The following is a 22,330-nucleotide window of genomic DNA, read 5'->3' on the forward strand; positions in this document are numbered from 1 at the left end:
CCACCTTCTCCAATAGGTTGGATTTGTGGCCACCAGGTTCAATCCCTGAAAATCAGATTGCTACCTAATAAGAAATGCAAATTCTTCTACATCCTTCTGCATCTGGAGACATACATAATACTATATCTATAGAATATACTGCAGGTTTGCAGTACAAGTTAAGCTAGTGTAGCTGCATAAACGCTAAAATTAATATTCATCAAATAAACACTAACAGGAGACAAAATACAGACACCACCATCCTTCTCAATAAACATTATTAGATTTGTTTGCTAAACGTGGATCATCCTCAGTCACATCGAGGTGATTGAACTTTAAAAAGACAACAATCTGCAAGCTATGTCAGAAATTGGTTTCTGTTAAGGTCACCTCAACAACTAACTTGTTACACCATCTGCAAACAGCTGCATGAAAGACAAGAAATATTTAAGTCTTCAGGAGTCAACTGTCAATGACAGGTTAAAACCAGTTAACTTTAGCATAAAAGCTATACAGTAGGACTAGAAAACATCAGATGTAGTGGCTGTAGCTCAGTAGTTAGAGCAGTCATCTACAAACTAAAGGGTCAATGATTTAACTTCCAGTGAGTCAGGTGAGCACCTTGCAAGGCAGGTGGTGTCATTTGTGTGTGAGTGGTGTTTAGGGGTGAATGAGAAACAACACTGTAAAGTGCTATGGAAGCAGATCATTTACTAGTTAGATGGTCAGACTAACTAATGCTGCCTAATTATATCGCTAATAACTTTGTGCGAATATAATTGGTTAGAAAAGATGCTTTTAAAGTACTTTTGAACAACATTACCTTAGACCCAAGACACACACCATCTGGGAGAAAATACTTAAGTCTTAAAAGACTTAAATTATTGCTAACATTAGTCAAAATAAACAGCATAAATAAAAAACATGTTCCAAGGTCAACAAATAAAACCTAAGACTGCACTTAATTGGAAAAGACTGAAATTATGTTACATCTGTTTCTAGTAAATGGGAGCGACTGTATGTTTTGACATTTTTGCCAGGGTAAAACAGTTTGTGTTGACAAAGAACTGTTGAGGGAAAATGGGCTGAAGGAGGCTAGTTGTTGGCCACACACAGCCACAAAGTGCACCCAATGAATGTTGAAGTCACTGATGATAAATGAGGCTGGACCTTGCTAAGATTTTTTTAGAGAAGCTTCTGAAACAATGCAGCTCAGTATACTGTAAGCCAGTGATTTACCACAAGGCCTAAAACTATCACCACTAAACTAATTAATAACAAAGACAACAGAATGTGCTGTACCTCACCTCCCACGTACAGGCGGACTTGCCAAAATACCAAACAAGCTTAAAAAACCCACCCCACCCATTACTAAATCTTTGTGGGAAAGTAAAGTTTTTCCATTTCTTTATTTCCCTTCATTTATGTGATCACGTACTGGTTATTTCCTAACTTGTCTTTAGAGAAAGAATTGTAATTTACACTCTGCTACCTGAATTTAGTGGGACTGATGTCTGGAGTGACAGACATGTACATATACCCAGGAGCAATCTCGTGACCTAGCCTCAAGCCTGTGGACAAAACAAATAGCTCAGACGCACATTCCATCACCTGGTTCATCATGTGTGTCAATCCTTAAGAAGGAAGACAAAAAATATGAGAAGGGGGAAAAGTGTTTATATTCTGATATATGAGGCTACAGGCTGGTATAAAAGTGGGACAAAAGTAGTCTCTGAGCAATGTTATCTAGGAGAAGTCAGAGTACAATTAGCAAGGGATAGCTGTTCTATTCCATAAACTATAATAGGCACATTAGGCTGACACTTTATTCACTTGAGTGTTTAAATTTAACCTAGGTGCAACATATTGTGTTAAAGGGAAACTAAAACAATTCATTGTTCTTGATGGCAGACCCTGGCCTTTATTTTACATTACTACAAAGTACATAATAATTTTTAGCTCGCAAACACTGATGCTATATGCTGATAACAACATGTATGCGGGAGAGTTCATGCGAGTATGTGTGAAAGTCCTAGAACAGAATGTCTTGTTTAGTCACTCTACAACTGCATATCAGATAAAGTTTCAAGTTGGCTTCAAATTCATTACACTAGCAACATGACAAAACTGACCCTTTTAGTTTCTTAGATGAGGCCTGCTCTCACTAACTTAAAACAACTGTTACCCCCGAAACACACACTACCCCTTTGTTGCAAATTATAAATGTTACATTTTCCTTTCTACAGAATTTGTTTGCAACTTTCCAACACAGGCCAAATATCTTGATTTATTAAAGTGTAGTATTTATCAACCCTGGACTACTTCGTTCTCACTTTGGGTCGTGAACAAATATTCCGAAATAAAAATCATAAGCTGGTCAATAGACTCACTGTGCATATTGAAGAAATCTTGACCATGATAGAAACCCAGGGTTCACCTAGTTTATCAGACAAATAACTTCAGTCTAACAAGCACAAATAGTGTATAGTAAGGCTTTCAAGTGTATAGGGACCTCCAGAACAAGTGGATGAAGTCATAAACTGCACAGCTACACCATGACCCTAACCTGCACAAGAAGCTAAAAAATTCTGTAAATGAACACATGGACAGATACTATATAATATTCTTTAAAGTACTAATACTGCTCATTGTGTATAATTAAAAATGTTTAAGTATTGAAAGCACCCATAAAATGAATGATGAAAACTGAGGCACTCAAGTACTGACCACTATTTGCCAAGTAAAGTACCAGATAGGAGAAGGTGTGAATGAAATGTTGTTCCAGAATCTGAGGTACCTTGACCTTGTTTAGAAGTTTTAAAGAGAAATGGACAGACTTTGAAGCCAATATGAAGATGATGATTAAACAGACAGCAAAAAACAATGAGCTTATCAATAATCCAAATAATACAGAGTCTGAATGCACAGAATTATATCAAGTACAGTTAGTCAGAGTTTGGGCTATTCTGTTATCTTTTAAATACATTTTATGGCAAAAGTAGTAAAAGAAATCAGACATTGAGTTTAATTTTTGATTCTAAAGAATATTCTAAAAATGCAACAAAGAAAATTGTCAAATTATTGGATTATAGTGATACATATTTCCTGCAATTACATGTCTTCAATTTTGTCATCAGTCATTTACAGTAGTTTACTTTAATTGGAGAAAAGTTTCCACAGGAGGTGACCCAGTTTATATCAATACTAACAAGTGCTAGTTAGCCTGCTCAGAAGCTAATCCAACGGATGTGTGAAAGGACAGTGCCATCAGTCTTTTCTATTAGCTGTGACTGTCACAGAAGCGGCAAATCCAAGACACAAGCTATGACCGGTTAATAAATAAATAATAAAGTATCTGATTAATAAAAAAGTTATAGAATTCAAAGATGTATTTGTGGTGTTTGACTTAGAGTAAGACTGCACACACCAAGTCAGAACATGCCAATTTTATGCTTAGTAAAGGCATAGAAATAGTTACATCATAAGTCCTAGTATGATTTGAACATTGTGCATTATGAACATGAAAAACAAGGGTGATGATAGGAGTCATGTTAACCAGCCTGCCTTACTCACAAAACTGGCAGAAGATGAACAAGACATGAGGCACCAGCAGATGCTATTTTTGTGTTGTTTTTGTGTTGCAAGCTTCTGAGAAACTATCAGCATTGGGGTTACCTTGCCAAGGCTATTTTAAGAGCCCATGGCATAACACTGGCATAAGTGAGTTTAAAAATTCACATTAGAGCAAGAGGAGAGAGTGTGTGTTGATTCATCTCCTCTTTTTGTCATTCTGTAGGGTTGTAATCATTGCATTTCGTGGATCCCTGGAAACTGGAAAAACTTAAACAGCATAAAGAAAAAAAATTGGATTGAGTTTAAATTCTTACTTAATGTGACTTGCAAAACTGGAGCTTAAGTTGTGTATCAGTGTGCGTGTTCAGTAAACTTTGGAATAAGAATAACACAATGGGTATTTTCATAGTTAAACAGAGCAGTTGGAAGGATGATGTGATCAACCTGTGTTTAGGTGATTTGTAGTTGTTTACACTCAATACATGACCGATGACTAGAAAGCTGGAGTTTGGGTTGGGCAATTATCATTTGGAACAATAGAGCTGTAACAGAGGCATGTCTCATGCAATTTTGACATGGTGTAGATAATTTTATCTTCACTGTAATGTTTTTCAAACTATGTTGTAATGAAAGCTATGTTACTGTGGTAGGTATTAAATGATGTGGAATTTCACTGATACTTATAAAATATAATATATATCTATAATATAATAATAAAATTGCACTTTTAGCACAGTATTTGCTTTATTATTGCTGTTTAAATAAAATTTTGTAATACTGGAAAACTGACAGATTTGTCAAATAGTCTATGGTTAAATTGATGAATGATAATGAAAATAACTAATACCTGAAGCCCTAAAAGTATGTACTGTATCTTTGACTATATGCTGAAGACGCTTGGCATGGAAGGTGAATGACAAGAGTCTCTACTCTTTATCTTTCATCAGCTTCAGTGTCATGAAAACAAGGCACCACTCCACTGTATTGTTTGAGGAAAGCTAACCTAATACAAAATGATCAGAGTTCACTAGATGGTCACAGGGACTGTCATTGTGATGCACATCGGTTGTGAGCTAATTTCTGACATTTCCCGCCCAAAATGTATCAGACAGTACACATTAGGCACACCCGACAAGGAACAGCACACAGTGCACACCCACTCCATATCACGGTCACAATCTGAAGGATTTCTAATGAATGATACATATTTACATGCATTCACACAGTACAACACACACACACACGTCTTAACTGCAATACACATGAGGTGTGTATTGCAGTTAAGTTTGTGGTAATAAACCAATTTTATTGACAAAGTTTTTTTTTTACCGTTGATGTATATTCCAATAAAGTTTGCTTCTTTGTTTTACTTTAAACAATAGTTATTGCAGTGTCGATTTGGAAACAATGAAAACTTCAGCACTATTTCTAAGCAATACAGTATAAAAGCCATGATCCTCATTTCTGGGTTCTATATCAGTGCAGAAGCCCAGCCCTAGGAGGAGAATGTAATTAAATGTGCCTGGAATAACAGAGGCCTGGGGTTAATTAACAATATTGGTGACATCCAGCCACGTGATATGATGGATAGGTGCTGATTGCTTTACAGGTTAAATAAGAGTAAAAGTAGGTTCAAACTTGCCATTTCCACTACACGAAACAAACTGGTCTTCTTTTCTAAATGCTCCTCACTAATAAGTAATTTTCTTCACTGACCAATGTGTTTTGACATGAGCTGGTACTGTATGAGTTACTGTACCAACCTGACCTTGATGCATAGGTCATGAACCATGAATAAGAAAAGTCTCTCAGTGATAAGGCTCATATACAGTTCAATTCCACATTAGTGTTTTTAAGGATGAACAAGGCATCTTTTTTTATCTAACCGTAATAGCTTTAGTACAAACACATCTCTGTTATTCTACTCTGTTATTCAGTAGTCTCATAGGTGGTAAAGTGATCTTTTTCTCTGACTCATAAAAGCCCAGGATTTTGTAACATGCATGTCATGTTAGGTCAGGTTAAGCTATTTGTGAATGGCAATTTGTATGAGCTTAATATTAGCATCTGACTGAGTTCCAGCTGAGTTTACTTTATTTACAGTACATATACGTCATGATGACAGCGAGCAGTCCTGTCACAAGACAAGTTTGTTTAGATTGCTAAATCTCCTTTACTTGATATGGTAAAGTAAATAAGTGCATATAACAAAGTTCACAGCGTTAGTCATCACTGTACAAGGGCTGCATCACTAAACATAAATACTTTTTTGTACAGTAACCTGGCTAGTACCACACATTTATGCCAAAACTGATAATTTTTCTGATGTTGTCACCCATGGTAAGCCCACAAAGCTGATTATAATTTGACTGATTAGAGTGCTCCTCAGGAGTGTGTACATACATTTTGATTAGTACAGTATACAGTTTCCATTGACTTCACATAATTCCTAGTATAGTGTCACCCGCTTTCAGCCTGAGCAGAGATCAAATCAGCCAGAAGAAGTGAAAACACCTGTGTGAATGTGCATACAACAAAAGGAAGTATTTCTTCATTGGTTATTACAAACCTAGATCCGTAAAAATCACGTGTCGAGAACAAAACTGCAAACACTGAAACACTCACTAGTAACATTATTAGTTACACCTGTTCAACTGCTGCCAGTGTGAGTCATTACTGGGACTAATCAGGATGAAAAGTGGGTTACATGTGCTTTCTGACTTGCAAGGACAAAACTTTGGTCTTTAATGCTGAGCATATAAACGAGGCTAGTGGCCCGCAGACCCAGCTTATCGTGCCTCCATCAACAGCACCATCAGAGAGGTAAGTGAGTGTAAGTGAGCTTATTGCTGGTTTAGCAGGGGTCAGGTATCTGTGCGAAGAGTTTATTTGTCAAGTAAGCATGGAGTTACATACATACACTGAAACAGTGAACTTTGGACAGTTTCTTATTATGTTAAGGGAAAATAATTCTCCCACTAAAGAACAGGTTAAAGGAATGTGAGAGAGTGTAACATGTCTGCTATATTGTTGTACAGTGTGTACTTTAAGTGTATTGTAATTGATTTGAGCGACAGTGCCCCCATTTGGTAAATACCAGTACACTCAGAAGCTGGGCTCTGTCATGTATGTGAAACTAAAAGCATGAAAGTATGCCTCTCTGGTAATGACTGCAGCTTTGATTCTATTCTCCTTACTCAGGCTGTGGATATTGATCCCCTCATGTGAAGTACACCACAAATAAAAGCAGCAAGCTTCAAGCAAACATTTGCAAGAACAGACGTCATTATCTTACCGTGGAGTCCCTGGAGGGGGAGTCAGACACCCTATTACTGCTAGGATCCCATGTAGAAGAGCTGAACCCTCTGCTGCTGCTGCTGAAAGCCTCCTGGGTGGAGCTCCGCGAGAGGGCCTCCTGAGTAGAGCTCCGTGACAGGCCTGAGTAGCCAGGGCGTGAGCTAGTGCCATATGAGTCGGCCACATCACTGTTGCGACTGCGGTAGTTCCGCAGGGCACTGGTGGAGGAGGATGTGATGGATGAAGAAGAGGAGGAGGTGTTGTTGAGGCCCAGAGAGGCCAGGTCCCTGCTCAAGTCACTCTGGGATACAGATTTTCGTCGACTGAGGGCTATGCTGGAGGCCACCGGTGAAGAAGAGAGGTAGCTGGACTGGGCTGAGGACGAAGAGAAGGTGCTGTAGCTGGGGTAAGCTGACCCCCCACTCAGCCCTGATCCCCCATAGCTCTTGACGGGGGTTCTGCTGAGGCTCTCGCTCCGGCGACTGCTGCTGCTTCCAAGTATGTCGGTGCGTGGGATGGTTCGACCCCGGTCACGATCTGGGTCTGATGAGGTGCTGTAGTTGCGGCTGCGGGTGGCGGAGCTGCTCAGATAACTGGAGGAGTAACCTGAGGAAGAGGTGGAGGTGGCAGAGGGCTTATAGCCGGACAGCCTGTCCCGCTCACTGTAGGAAGTAAGACCTGGGGTCAGGGAGGAGCTGTAAGAACCGTAGTGGCTGGTGTAGGAGGGGCCAGCGTAGCGCTTGGCGGTAGAGGAGACGCGGGACATGCTGCTGCTGCTGCTGCTGGTGGTTTCTCAGCCACAGGGATGGAGAGTCTCTGGAAGACCGCATCGACTGTAGCCACAGCAAAGTGACACAAGCATTAGTTCATCAGCAAGAATCAAATCAATGCTTACACTATAGCAGCAATGCAGGATGTAGATAGGGCATCATTTACTCTCTCTTCTCTAAGCAATAATCTGTTTTTAACACTAAATGATTCAATATTGATCTTCCATTAAAATTCAATCCTTTTGGCATAAATCATGAGAACCTATAAACTTATGAATTCCTCAAACTGGTGACTCAAAAACAAAGATAATTATTTAAAACACTGGGTACGATTTTGTCACATTTTAATTTCTACAAACTGCATGTAGTCTATATTACTTTGACCAATTTACAAATCATACTGTTTTTCTGTGTATTTCTGATATGCAGGCAGCTATTAGCCGCATCATTAAAATAAAGTTACAATAACTTGATACTTCCAATATGTAGGTAATGTTTCAGGTTGTAGATTATATCCTTAACTGTCAAACTGTGTTGTTTCTTCATGGCAACCTATATAATGCAGTAGGGAGAGAGAGTTAACTTAAGTTTAAAAAAAGGAGACACCCCCTGAAGCCCTTGTCCTAAATCAAAGAAGTAAATAGGAACAATATTTTGACATCTCAGAATGGAAATCCTCGCTCTTACAGGCCACCAGCTTCACCACTCCTCTGTGTCTCAGTATATTGTGCCTCTCCCACGGTTACAATAGGAGAGTCCAGCTGGATGAAGTGGCTGAGGGACAGAGGCTCTTCTTCACATAGACATCAGCATCTGAATAAATGAAAGTATCTGGTGTTGCTATCAGTGTTGAATTCAGTAGAGGAGGCTCCTGTTTCTTTAATCTGCCTCTCTCTCCTCCTCTCTCTCTTACTGCTCCTTATCCCCTCTTGCTCTCTTGGTTGCTGCTCGGCACCATGCCTTCTCTCTGAGGGCACTTACTTCTCCTCAGTGTAATTTCTCTCTTTCAGGGTCTCTATTGCTTTCTCCTTTTGCCTGTCTCTGTGACCACAGGTTTATCAATAATTCAGTATATTGGATCTGGGGTAGGTAGACAGGCCACGGGCCAGAGTCAGGCCAACAAACACTTCTGGCCAACACACATAGGCAGGCCAGGCAGCTGCGGCTATTCAGTTGGGTACTGCTAAGCCAATGAGACTAAAGGCATCTAACACTTACTTTCAGTCAGCTATCTAAAGCCAGGCTTGGTCGATCTATGAGATTGTTTATTTAATTTGGCAGCAGATGAACTAGAGAAATATTTTGGTTTTGTGGACTGAAATGCACTTGGCAACTACATAGTTAATTGGCAATGGCCCTTTTTTAGTTGCTTAGTAGCATCAATATACCTGTTAAATATGCATAGGTATGTAATATGTATGTAATTAAATATATATATGAACATTAGCTGTCCTGTCCAAGGTGTACCCTGCTTCTTGCTCAACTCTGAAAAGGTTAAAGATAATGGACAGCTAGATAGTTGGATCAGCATCAGCCATGGACAAAAATGTTGAACTCAAATATTTTCTAAAATACTCATAAATATTCAGCTTTCCAGGATCTAATGCATTCATTTCAAATACTATTGGGTTTTATATTTTAGAAAATAGGCATTTATCTGTGTACTTAAGCCTTAAATAAGCTTATAATTTGAGGAAAATGCACAAGCTGAAATACTAATAAAACTACTACTCCTAGGCAAAATTTCTGTCCAGTTATTTTTTTCCAGTGTCTTGTAATCTGAGCTTGTAATTTGCTGCCTGAAGGCAGTAGGAACATTGGCCAAGCACTGTTCTCAAAGCTTGTGTTTGACTTTGAGGCAAAAATTATTCATTACTGCTAATTCCACTAGCTGCAGTTGGTAAGCCCACCACATTCTTATCATCACACTAGCTCAAGCCTTCATTATGTGACTGCTCACACTGTGTAAGCACATGGATAAAAATGTGTGAGGGAAATCACAGCGAGAATCCTGAATGATCTATGACACAATGAGGCATGTTGTATCTGACAAAACTGTAAGTCCCACTGTGTAAACAAGATATTTTAACAATTACAAATTCTTAACAAATTGAGGTCTGTGGTTGTCTTCCATTTATTTGGGATTTGATCATATAATGGAATGCTGTAACTGTCAAATAAGGGATGCATAGATGTATTTTGAACCCTTGCCTTTGCTACTGTGGCCTTGCTGAATCTAACTGTAACTGGCTTATGTATACACCTCTCTGTATTCCCAAAGCTGTGTCATATCCAAAGATTCAGGCCAGCTGAGCAAAACAAGCTTGGGCTAGTCTGGTGGGTGAGCTGCTGAGAGTGAAGTGCAAGCAGCTAGTTACACCCGTGGGAGTAACACTACACAACATGGACACACAGGATTGATAAAATGATAGCAAACTATGGTTTTCACTCCTGAGAGGAGACGTCTCCACGGAAACAACAACACATGCACAGGCACGAGAATGCGGCATTCTTGCAAACACGCACACCCGCAAACACACACACACACACACACACACACACACACACACACACACACACACACACAGGCTACTCTGCATTTTCAGCCTCCCCTGAGGTTGTGCTAACCAGTAGTTACCATAGTTACCATCCACAAACTGCATTTGTTTGCTTGCTACCAACGCATAAAGGACTTAAAAGTAGCAGCAGGACACATTCCATGACCAATTTACACTTACTATGAGAGCTAGAGCCTAGTGGCTGCACTTAATGCTCTTTACTCCCTTCCTTCCTGTAGAGAACCACCAAGGAAATGAAAACTCTACCTAACAAGCCTGTGTATCTGGAAAATGACAGAACAGGATAAAATAGGATTAAATATGAGGTCAAAGAAAAACAAAAGGAAAAATATTCCACTACAGAGCTTCTGGTAAATCTGTATTAGAAGAGCTGTCAACAGAGTGGAAGAAGTGAGTGCAAGGAGTACAGGAGGAGAAGATTTTAGCAGCTGACTGCTGGCAGTCTTTGGCAATGAGCTGAAGAGATGAAGTTTCACTTACAAGGCATGTTTCAGAAAACCAAGATCAAAACTTAACTTGTCTGCTTACTTTAACTTTTTGGAATATGATTCTAGCGCAACTAAAAACACAAAGCACAGGAACATAAAACAAAGATGACTGAAAAAACAAGCAAGTAGTACTTAAAGTGGTAATTATCACTAGAAGTAGTGTTTTACTTTTCAGTAAACATGTTCCCTGTCTATTCACAAAGTAATAATGTCAATACATTTTCAATTTAAAGTTGCACCCTTCAATATTTGTTTACTTAATTAATGGAATAAATGGGTGCGTAATGATATAGTGGTTGTCTATAGTGACCAGCCCACAGATAAATACCATGTCACTATGAAGTTTCTCATTGATTTGGCTTTACAGCCTCCAAATTTTGGTAAATTTTGGTATCAGCACTCTTAATCAACTTGGATTATTGGACTTACATTCATCTGGTGGACAACACAAGGTAAAATTACATTTCCTTTTGAGGAGCTTTAAGCAACATACAAGTACTTTAGAAAGATTTTTTTTGAAGTTTAGATTTAAATAAACATTAGATTAAAAAACGGAAAAAATGGAGGATATACTAAGGAACTTTATAAAGTAATAAATATTGTAAATAAATGTATGGGAAAAGAGATTTGTTAATTTTCATTACACCTATTATTCCAATAAAATATGCTTCTGTTGAAAATCAATCATTCTAATGAGTCAGTCACATTGTTCTCCCCCTGGTCTATTAGAGAGCAGAGCCAATCTCAACTGTGTTGGGAGAGTGTGTGATGACGCAGGGATAGCAGAGCTAGCATGCCCCAGGGTGACATTGCATGAATGGCGCATCAGGATGGACGCTCTCTTGTGATTTTGGAGTGAAAGTATGTGCGTCTGTGAGTGTGTGGAAGTGTTCTACCGTAGTAAATTGTTAGCTCAATCTCAGCCGAGTAAGTGAGACGAGAACCGTGAGTGTAAAAGTCTATGTAAAATCAGATACATCTAACACTATGAAGACAGTAAAATAAATGTGTCACAATAAGCTTATTATTTTACACCATTACAGAAAAACTTGCCCATACCTGTACTGTGTAGTGTATCTTTAGTGAATCAAAAGGATTATTTCTACAAAATAAAAAAGAAATAAACAACTATATGGATCTAACAAAGCATATCATCAACACCCTACAAATCTGATTGAATGGCATTTTCATTTTTCCTACTTTTATTCAGCCTACATGAGGGGGAGCAGTTTTGCACTGCTCTAATAGTCCAGCAGTCGTTGCTAATTTGCAGAAACTGAAGTTGCAGTTAGGAGTACTAAATATTTTCCTGCTGATCCAGAAATGACATTGATTTAACAGTTGTAATTTCTTTTTAAGAACAGTCACTGTACGTGATCTTACTCCCACATGTTTCAGACTGTATTTTTCAGACTATTTTAAGTTAAACATGTTAATGAAACAGTTGCCTATTTTCAGATTTAGCGGACACAGAGCAACAGAAATATTCACTTCTAGCTGTGAAAAGTGCAGTTTTCCCTCCTTGTAACTCTTCAGGGAAATACATTGCTCATTTGCAGATAAATAGTACTCCACTGTCTTCTCCATATAGTGGCTGCTCGCTAAACTTTGTGTATAGGGTTAGAATGGTACAGTAAAATGGTTTTCCAGAGCTTTTGTTTTTACTGAAAACAAGTATCTCCTGCTTCGGGAGTTGAAAGTGGGACTAAATCAAAGCAATCACATGAGGGCTGTAAATTTATGACAAGAAGCTATGAACTACTAAGATGCTCCATAGAACTATCAGAAAACTAAAGACCTGTGTGATAAATTTCTAATAATTTGTCACTACAAAATAAACCTTTGACACTGGACATTTTTATTTTATTTGGTCTAAGATTTGGAAATAACCTTCAATGACTTTTGCCATAATATACATACCATAGTTTGTTGCAAGAAAATAGTAAATAATAGTTAATAAATTTGAACAATTGCTACTTTTGTCAATTGTATACACTCTAAACCTACAATCACTTCAAAAAATTCAAATAGCTGTAGTGGCACACATGGACACTTACCTACGGGCCTAAAATTACCATAACATACATTATACATAGTGTTTGCATGGGGAATAATGTTAGAAATCAACATGGGGGCTATTCGGTGTTCCCTGAGCTGTGTTGGGTTTGGCTCAGCCTTACAGGAGGCTATATATATACCCTGAAATGTGAGCAGATAAGGGACTGTCTGTGAAGGGCCACACTGACGCCTCTGCCCCTTTCTCTCTGCCTGGTAGTTTGACATATTCAATCCATTCACTAGCTACTAGTTAAAATCAACTCCTTGAAGTTTTCAGCAGTAAAGTTTAGGGTGTAGCAGGACAATATAATTCTGTATTTAAATAAAGGGAAAAAAGTAGGTAGCGGAACATACTGTGCTAGCACAAGAATTATTGCCAAACAAAACAATTAAATTAAAATGACAACTAAAAACATATGGTTTATGAAAATGATATTGAAGAAGAGATTTTATCAATGGTTTTCACTTGTCTTGGCACCTCCGGCAGAAAACTGGAGCTCTGACTGTAACAGCACAGTCATCTTTGTATTTACATTATCGAGCATAATATTAAACTCTCAAAAACAGGTCACATCCCCAAGCACTGCATTCAAATTTTGTACCTTTTTCACATTTCAAATTGATATTCTTGAAGAAGAAAATTCCTTGAAGATTTTACCCTCATTCCAATTCTTCATTACAAAACCAAGTTTTAAAAACAAATTTGCATTTCGCATCATCACCATATGTTAGTGACTCATGTAAGAGGCCATGATGCCAGCAATGACCTCAGAGAGTTCTTAATCTGCAGCCTTCGGTGACTGATTCACCAGCCCCTGCTGCTGATTAGCTTAATCCTTTATTTACTGAACTTATTAGTTGGCCAATTAGTAACTCTATAATTTTAAACAGACATTTAACATATATTTCTACATTATTACAACCAAATGTGTTATTTTATTATAAACATTTTTCCAATAGTCTCATTAACTTGCATTGTTTGCATTTACATTCTGTCCCTCTGCAACAAAATCTATCAATCTGAAATAAATTTGAAATGTCTTTTAAAGCCATACTATTTAAAGTCTACTTAATACTTTACCAACATTTCCGTTTTCCCCTATAGTCAAGTCTAGTGGGGTGCAATAAAATGTATATTATTTAGTATTTTGATACTAAAGGGAAAAAGAAATTAAAGTAAAGCAATGTACAGGTTTGGGACAGGAATGAATGCCAAATAAAACTATGTTTGTCAAATGAAATAAATTGATGATGGACTCATCTGGATGCATAATTTTGAGGCATGACAACAAATCATTGCCTTCTCTGAAAAAAATTTGCTTTGCTCTTTATGCTCTACCATGCCCTGCACAGCTCTGCAGCAGAAAATCTGTTCTTATTTCTGATTGGTCAGTAGAGCGAGCCTCATTCTAAACATTCAGAAAGGCTATGTCGGTATTGCTGCCAGTGCTGTTCAATCAATGCGTGTGATAGGAGGCTTTGACAGTACCTCTCAACATTTAGATATTTTATAGAGCATTTTTCTATTACTAAAAGCTCTCCTGTAGGCATCTGAATATTACCATCACTATATAACACATACATTTCAATGTAGTTTGGGTGTCTAATACAAAGATATATGTGTTGATACTGTGTCTGGGGAAACAAATCGGTTTTTATCAAATCTGGAATTATCTTAGACTTGTTTTTCTACTCTGATTGAGACTTATAGCAGTGTAGGCAGCATTTTAAAAGACCAATTAGTGTCATAGTTTAAATGTCTACAGGGCAGTAATGCTGTAAACTGAGAAAGAACTGACGCACAACACCACCTTTCCAATTTAGTCATTTCTGTGAGTCATTTAAACATAAAACATAGTTATTTTACTAACTTTTTAGACGAGTCATCTTAACTATACAAGTAGTAAAACTCTTATATGAAACAACAGGAATACATTGTGAACTACATGTATTATGAGGGATACTGACCATCACCTGAACACTGTTTGTATGTGTATAACAGCTTGTGTGTGTAGTAGTTACCTGCTGTATTTTTGTAGCTGTGCGTCAGTCACCCCTGGCTGTGATCGTTTTTGGGCAGCTCATCCTACTGTTGCTACCCCACAATGCACATACACGCAGGTTTTGCGACAGTGATCAAATCTGTGGAAACACACAGACACACTACATGTCAAACCATCAATACATTAAGATACAATAAAATTGCGACATGAGATGTGTGAGAAGTGTAATCTGAAATAGGAAAACATCACTAGATATATGCTGTTAAACAACAGCTATCATCACAACAATCCTTGTCTGACAAAGAGGAAAATGCAACGCATGAGAAATATATTGCCTAGAGCCCAAAAATTACGAAGACAGATGGAGTCAGTGTCTCTTTTTCTATTTTATGCTGTCCCTCACAGCACACTTTGACACATAACAGCAGATATGCTCGGCATAAAGTGAGCATACATGCCGCGATTTAATGTCAGGCCATCAACAAACTCGTAATTTCAAATACAAAGCAAAAGCTGCTCAAATATAAAGCTCAAGGTAAAGAGAAAGTTTGACTGCATCAAATTTTGCCAGTACAATCAGGTACTAGTCTGTATATACATTCACTACAAAGAAAAACATCATGCGTATAAACTCATGTTATGCTCTACTGAAGAAATACGTTCTCAGGTCTTCTACTCAAGCTAGAAAACTCCAAAACTTTCCCAAACATTATCACCAATCTTCCATGATCATCTCCTTGGAAAGACATATTCTACATCTGAGCCCACACCTTACGTACTCAACTAACAACTAGGCACCTAAAAGAAGAAAAGGGAGGAAGAGTGGCAGTTAATTTGGTCCATAAGAGGCTCACCCTTGTTGTTCTGAGTGGTCGGGCCAATGGACTGAAAGCAATGGGGTACTACTTGGGAGGCTGTGGCCCCAGAGTGTGAGAGGATATTATGAGCACAGCGGACCAGAATGGCACAGATCAAGTTACAGAACTGGTAAATATAGCAGATGCCTATGACCTCTACAGGTCACTCAACACTCAGTGGCATTCCAATTTGCTCCTAAAGGACTGCCAATAAGACTTTTTATAAGTCAAGCTGGGTAGGCAACAAGTTCACCACACTGCTGTAGCCAGCAGATTGTCTGCTTTCTTAGAAATTAAACCTCTAAGGGGGGCAAGCTTCACAGGATCCGGATTCATCCACAGGCATCTCTATAGTAATAACTGCTCCAGTAATAGTGCCTCTTTAAAGTGGCCTCGTTACTGCATAGGCTGCTGTCATGCTGTGAATTTTAAAATTCAGTTTTAATGCTGACAGTACTAAATGCATTTCATTACATGACATCTACATGTATTTACATATATATTGATTTTTTCAAAATTAAAGTCATTTTCCACCTGGTCTCTCTTGTTCCGGCCACGTGTATATAAAATAGTCACAATACATGCGTATGCCAGAAACAATTTAACCAGCAAACTCCCACATAACAGTGTTTTGTAGCACAGGAAAACAGTTGACGTGTGTATACAAGACAATGGAAAAAGACAGGCTAGTGTTAGTGAGAGGTATGGCATTACATGACACTGACAGGAGATGGGACGACAATGGCCCGGTCAAAAGCCATGGTCGATGCACTGCAGCATGACCCTTTCTTTGCGGTTTTTGATATGAGGCAAAACTAAATGCAATTCAAACACATCCACATAAAGAACAGGGACATCGTATTCCACACGTGATTTGACAACCACTCCTATTTTACCAGCGCTGCTCGATGATGGAAGAGGGAACACTGTCCGTGAAGGGGCCGGAGAGGAGACTCTCAGTGAGAAACTTGAAATGGGGAGTAGTGAATTATAAGATTAGCACTGCGCTTATTGACAGCCTGCAAGGCCAGAGCTGATGCGAGTGACCCTAGTGATCGGCCTGCATCGGTCAACCTCAGTTGACTAGCTATGAAGCAAGGTAACTCAAGTAGTGTACTGTTCACTAGCCAAGACAGGGGCAGTGTTTGAAGGCAGACCACCTTGCCACAAACTGTAACTTAACATTAGTGTGTACATTTGTGTGACACTGGTTATGGGCAAACCTCGCACATCAAACTGGTAACAACATAGCTAGGAACCTGAAATCAACCCCTTCTTATTAGGAAGATAAGCAAGACTTCATTCGACAAAAGCTGAACTTTTGAGATTGGTCCCGCTTTACTCTTCCCCTTGAACACACCGCAGGGCAGTAGGTGTACCCCAACTTGCCGCCTTAAAACTTGACATTATACTCAAATAACGAGTCGCTTCGCAGCCCCGTTTTTGCCGAATACTTTGGCGATTCATTGTGACTTTTAAAACGTTTTAAACGGTGCTCGGTAAATTCTGGATTTATTCCCAACAAGCGAGGGAACATACCACGGCTAGAGTTTGCCTGGTGATTCTGTCCTTGGAAGAGAACAGCACCTACCAGGGACACGGTGGTGAAAGGTAACTGCATTCACTCACCCCACAGTTGGAGATCGTCCAGATCCAAGCGGGCACAGAAACGCCCCCAGAAAGTGTCTTTCTGGCCGGGTTGTGTTGCTTTTGTTGGCCTTTACTTAAGTTCCCGTAAAGTATGAAAGTTGGACCGAAGACTAACGTTACACCGCCACGGTGTTTTAGTCAAGTGTACGCTGGTATTCAGCCATATCTCCTGTCCCCTGCAGTTGTAGAGTTCCAGCGACCGAGTAACGGTTCTTTTCTCTTTAACTGTGACGTCAGTCCGGCAACGGAGCTGATTTCCGATTGGTTCATTCTGCTCTGCCAAGGTCACATGCCAGAGCCGCGAGCAGCCTCCTGCACCGTCGCCATGGCGACGAACGTAAACATAAGAGATTTCTTTCATTGAATAAATGATATATTCAAGCATATGGGACAGACGGACACTTCTTTCCATTAAGTATTTTAGGTCTCCGACCCCCCAGCCTCCCCCCCGTGTAGACCTACATACCAACTAAAATATCAGCTTTTCGCTGGCAAGAATTATAAATTGTTTACTCCACCCACTAAGTGTTCGTGGATTTAAATAGGTTTGCTCACATTTAAACTGTATGTAGGCCTACGTTTTTGTTTTTTTTTATTTAATGAGAGATTTATTTTTTTGCAGTATGTGTACGCTGATGTATATGTGAACCCTGCAAAGCTGAACAGACATTTTACACAATAATTGTAATATGTATAAAGTTAAAAAATATCTAATCGGGTGTAAACTTCCAAGCATTAAGACAGGCCTTTGATTCATCCACAAACGAATTTTAATTGCTACCACTCTTACATTTTGTAGGTGCCTAAGAGGTAATAAATACAAATCTTGCTTACTAGGTTTGTTGTTATAATTTTGCCATTTGAACCATTCTATTTTTATGTGCGGTTAATACTGCATTAAAGAAGACTTGCAATATCACAGTTCATGATAAGAACACATTTCTTGCTGTGTTCATTGTTGGTTGGATCAAATATTTAGGGAGATCTGATAAATGGTTACAGCACTTGTGTAGTCATTCATGCTGGGATGTGTGTGTCTGCACCAAACTGAATGAGCAATAGAAATCACACTGTAATATCTGTATAGAACACATCAGGACCCCTGACGTGGCTCCAACACAGCTGCTGTGAATAAAACAAAGTCACACACAGATGAGGGAAACTGTCATTTATTACCATTGAATAATCATCTTTCTCTACATATACTAACACATGAAAGATGGCCCAATCAGTTTCATTCAATACTTCATATGCAGTAGGTTCCTACAAAAAACGATTTTGTGTTATATGGCAAATATTAACAGTCCCATGTTACATGACTGAGTGAACAGATTAGCTTAAATATTGGTGTACGAGTGTGAGCAGGGATGAAACCTGTGCATCCTGCATATTTATTCAAACCATATAATATATAACACAATAATCAAAGACAAATATAACCTTCTGAGATACATGTGAGCTCTGGCACACTACTTTTAGAGGCAGATGATTACACAAGCAGTGTATTTACCAATGTATCCAGAATAGCAGATCTATTTAGTTTAACAGATCTCCATTTTTAAACCGGATGCTCTGCACTAAAGCTGCCAGATGTCTAGCATTATGTGTTGAGTATTTAAGCAAAGTAAATGTGGATCTTTTCAATGGGTACATTTTCTCTATTTCAGCAGACAAGCGCTAATAAAACAGAAGAGTGTTTCGTTTTTGTTAAACTGGCATGTTATCAGTTTATTACTTTTCTGAGATTCTTAGTACTTCAACAAGAATGTCTACTTTTCATTTGTTTAATTGCTTAAACTAACAACAGATGGCACCAATTTTGGGGAGGAGAAAGAACATATTAGGTTATACCTGACTGAATTCAAAGGAAGATTCCACTTTCGGTTGCTCTTTGTGTTAATTTTGTTTTTAGAACACTTATTTGAACGATGGCCTGAAATTCTTGGAAACATATTTAGATTTCCTGACTTATTCACTGGAGAATTAGATTAACAGATACGGATACTAACCAGTCTCACGTTTGTACAATAAACATAAAAATGGCAACAACCAATAGCTTAGCAGAATAAATTTACAGTAGTCAGAACATGAGCCAGCCAGGCTCTGTCTGAAAACAAAATCTGCCTATCAGCAAGTCTAAAGACCATAGCCATGAGAATGGTATAAATTTTACTTATCTAGAGTCTCAGCAAGAGGAAACAAAGCCTATTCTCAAAATGTGGATAAATTTCTTTAAATCATAAAATATAAATAAGCAGAAAGCAATGTGAATGGTACTGGTGATGAGAGCAAATGGTGTGTTTTTAAAAGGGACAGTCACTTCTTACTCAGGCTACAAGTACAACACTTCATATGGCTCCACTGCATTGTTATCCATAGGGGATGCTGCTGATGGAACTTTTAAGTCACTGCCTCTAAAACGGGTTTTCCTGTATGTATCAGACTTAGAGGCAGTGCTAGAGGGCCTCAAAGTTAAAATCTTTGGCACCAAATCCTGATGCTTAGCTGCATTGGAAATGTGTGGATATGATGTCCATCTGACTTGAGATCAGAGAAATACAACTGCCAAAAACAACCCAATAAACAATCAAAAAATACATTTACAATACCTGCTCAAGTACTATTATGATGCAGTTTTCTTTAAAAGGCCTCATGTTCTGACTCAGTTTCTTAGTATGAGTGATAAGGTTCTACATAAACTCTCCATTTACTGTTCAAGTTGGAACCATCTGTTTTCTGTTTGTTAGTTTCTGTTTTTTGTTCACTCGTTTGAAAAGATGAGTCTCAAAGCATTTTTAAAAAGTGTGACGTCACGTACAGTTGGGTGCAAATGTTTGCATTCTTTAAAAACAAAAAACAAAAAGAGTAAAAAAAATTGCATGTATTTAGCTAGTACATGTTTTTTATTGTTTTATTAATTCATGTATCAAAGGAGAACTTTCTTTTTATGCACTCCTTGACTTTTTGTTACTTTTGATGATGAAGCAATATTTGTAGTAGCCGAATGCATTAAACGTTAGATTTATTTCAAAAATATTTGTTTTACTCTTTTAGCCTTTTATTATTGATATGCAAACTTTTGCAACTAAGCGTACTGGGTGAATCAGAATTTGGATCAAAATGTAATGACTTGTGCTTGTTTATGTTTCCATGACACTGTCAATCAAGTCTGACCAAAATATACCCACACAGACCTGATAAAGCCAACTCCTGATAAATAACAAATATGAATTTTTTAAAATAAACTTAAACTGATATCTGGTATAGAAAATGGATTGATAATTGCTTTAATAATAATAATAATATTAATAATAATGACTAATGTTACAGAGAAATACTCTGAATTTAAACTTTCAGGGGCTTTAACAGTTGCAAACATTTCTTTTTCATGGGTTGAACGGTAAGGGAAACACAATAAATAATGTCTGTAAAGCTTCTCAGTCATCCAGGTTTGGTTATCTGCGCCACTTTAACAAGCCTATTCCGGCCAGGGTGGGACAAAAACCTACTCTGGAGGATATAACTGGGTTCCCCAGCCAGACTCAAGAAGCTGCTTGGATAAGTAGCAAAACATTTCTAACCAAGAAGAAAGAAGTCCATTTGATATGATTCAATCCTCAGACAAAAAAATAAATAAATCTGTGTGAACTCAGCAGGTAAACCATACACTTATATTAGAACAGACATTTTCCTCAGGCCTAATCAAAAAGTTCCTTTAAAGTGCATTGTTTAATAAATCTGAAAAATAAATCTGTTGCATACTACATGTTCTCCCTTCAAACAAATCTTACATTAAATGGAAAACTGAAAACACTTGAGACATAGATGTCGGTGCCAGCGGTGCCCTGTGGCCTGTTTGTGCTGGTTTCTACGGCGGTGGTTCATGCTACACTAACGTAAATTCAGCACTGATGAAATGGAGAAACCTGTTTCAGTGTTATAACTACATTCACCTGATCTGCCATTCACCATTGCTACACCTTCATACCGACTCCTTAGTTATATTATACCTAGTGATATTCAAGTATAGTAGTACTGTCAGAAAATAAATTACTAACTTACAATAGTGAGGGAAATATTGTAACATTTGACAGTGGATACTTATATTAATGCTTTTGAATGGCAGCAACAATGTAAAAAAAGAAAGACTAAAGTACACAGCTGAATTTTATACAACAAGTAAATAAAACCATAGCACAGATACTGATGACACATATTTTGTGGCTCTTTCCTTAGATGGAAAACTACAACAGGACTCCCCTACTCTGCTAAGTTGCTTGCTATAGGAAAAATCACCATCCAGTGGACATCCAACAGCAATGCTCCCCTTATACAAGGTGGATGCTGGGTGCAAAGCAGCACATCTGGTATTTATTCTGCATTATCTTAATAATATACTATCTTTGGTGGAAGTACTACTGTGCAGGATGACCTGAAATGTAAATACACCTACAGTACACCTGCCTACCTCCTGTTATTTAGGAGATGAAATGCTGATGTAAAGGATAAAAGGAACATCCACAAATAAATGTGGGTTTTAAAGGGGCACCATACCCAATCGGTGGTGTACTTTCATAAAGTCAGTGGGATTCACAAGAGACAGGGTCCAAAATATCACAATTCAAGCAGCAGAAGCCAAGAAATGGCATAAGCCACTGGTAAGGGCCGATTTCTTAAAACAGGGGCCTGTCCTCTTAATGCATAATAATGACCTGAAACTTTTAACAGCACTCATTCATCACCCTGCACAAAAAATCAGGGGTACTGCTGAAACTGCACTGCTACTGTATTTCAAAACAGCCAGAAACATTCATATATTTATGAAAAACTCTTCTTCCTCAGCAGTGTGGTCAGCTAAAATGAAATAAACTCTTTTGTAAATTAGATGTTACCCCCTTGTATTGATCCTATGCTAGACATGTTCCAAAAGATTGTCCTTAAGGTTCCCTGTTGTATCTGTGCATGTCCTTCTGTCACTTCTTTCCTCACAAAACCCCTCACTTTCACCTTGCTGGAGTGGCAGAACACTTTTTAATCAGAAACACAGTCCCTAGGGGGCAGCACATTACAACAGCT

The 22,330-nt window shown here is 38.3% G+C and overlaps 1 protein-coding gene across 5 annotated transcripts in view; it reads right to left on the reverse strand.

Moving 5' to 3' along the window:
• Positions 1 to 17,451, reverse strand: part of usp2a (ubiquitin specific peptidase 2a) — a 37,453-nt gene extending 20,002 nt beyond the window's left edge. For 2 of the 5 annotated variants that reach the window (XM_067506797.1, XM_067506793.1), the window contains exons 1-3: positions 15,602 to 15,688; positions 14,767 to 14,886; positions 6,848 to 7,682 (exon numbers count right to left, since the gene is read on the reverse strand). In XM_067506797.1, coding sequence (XP_067362898.1) covers positions 6,848 to 7,615 — 768 coding nt within the window. In that variant the 5' untranslated portion in view covers positions 7,616 to 7,682; positions 14,767 to 14,886; positions 15,602 to 15,688. Of the gene's footprint in view, positions 1 to 6,847; positions 7,683 to 14,766; positions 14,887 to 15,406; positions 15,428 to 15,463; positions 15,543 to 15,601; positions 15,689 to 17,233 lie in introns of those variants that run through there. The other 3 variants (XM_067506794.1, XM_067506795.1, XM_067506796.1) reach the window with 3 other exon arrangements.
• Positions 17,452 to 22,330: the final 4,879 nt, after the last annotated feature.

Source organism: Channa argus, chromosome 6 (assembly GCF_033026475.1).
Source record: "Channa argus isolate prfri chromosome 6, Channa argus male v1.0, whole genome shotgun sequence".
NCBI lineage: Eukaryota > Metazoa > Chordata > Actinopteri > Anabantiformes > Channidae > Channa > Channa argus.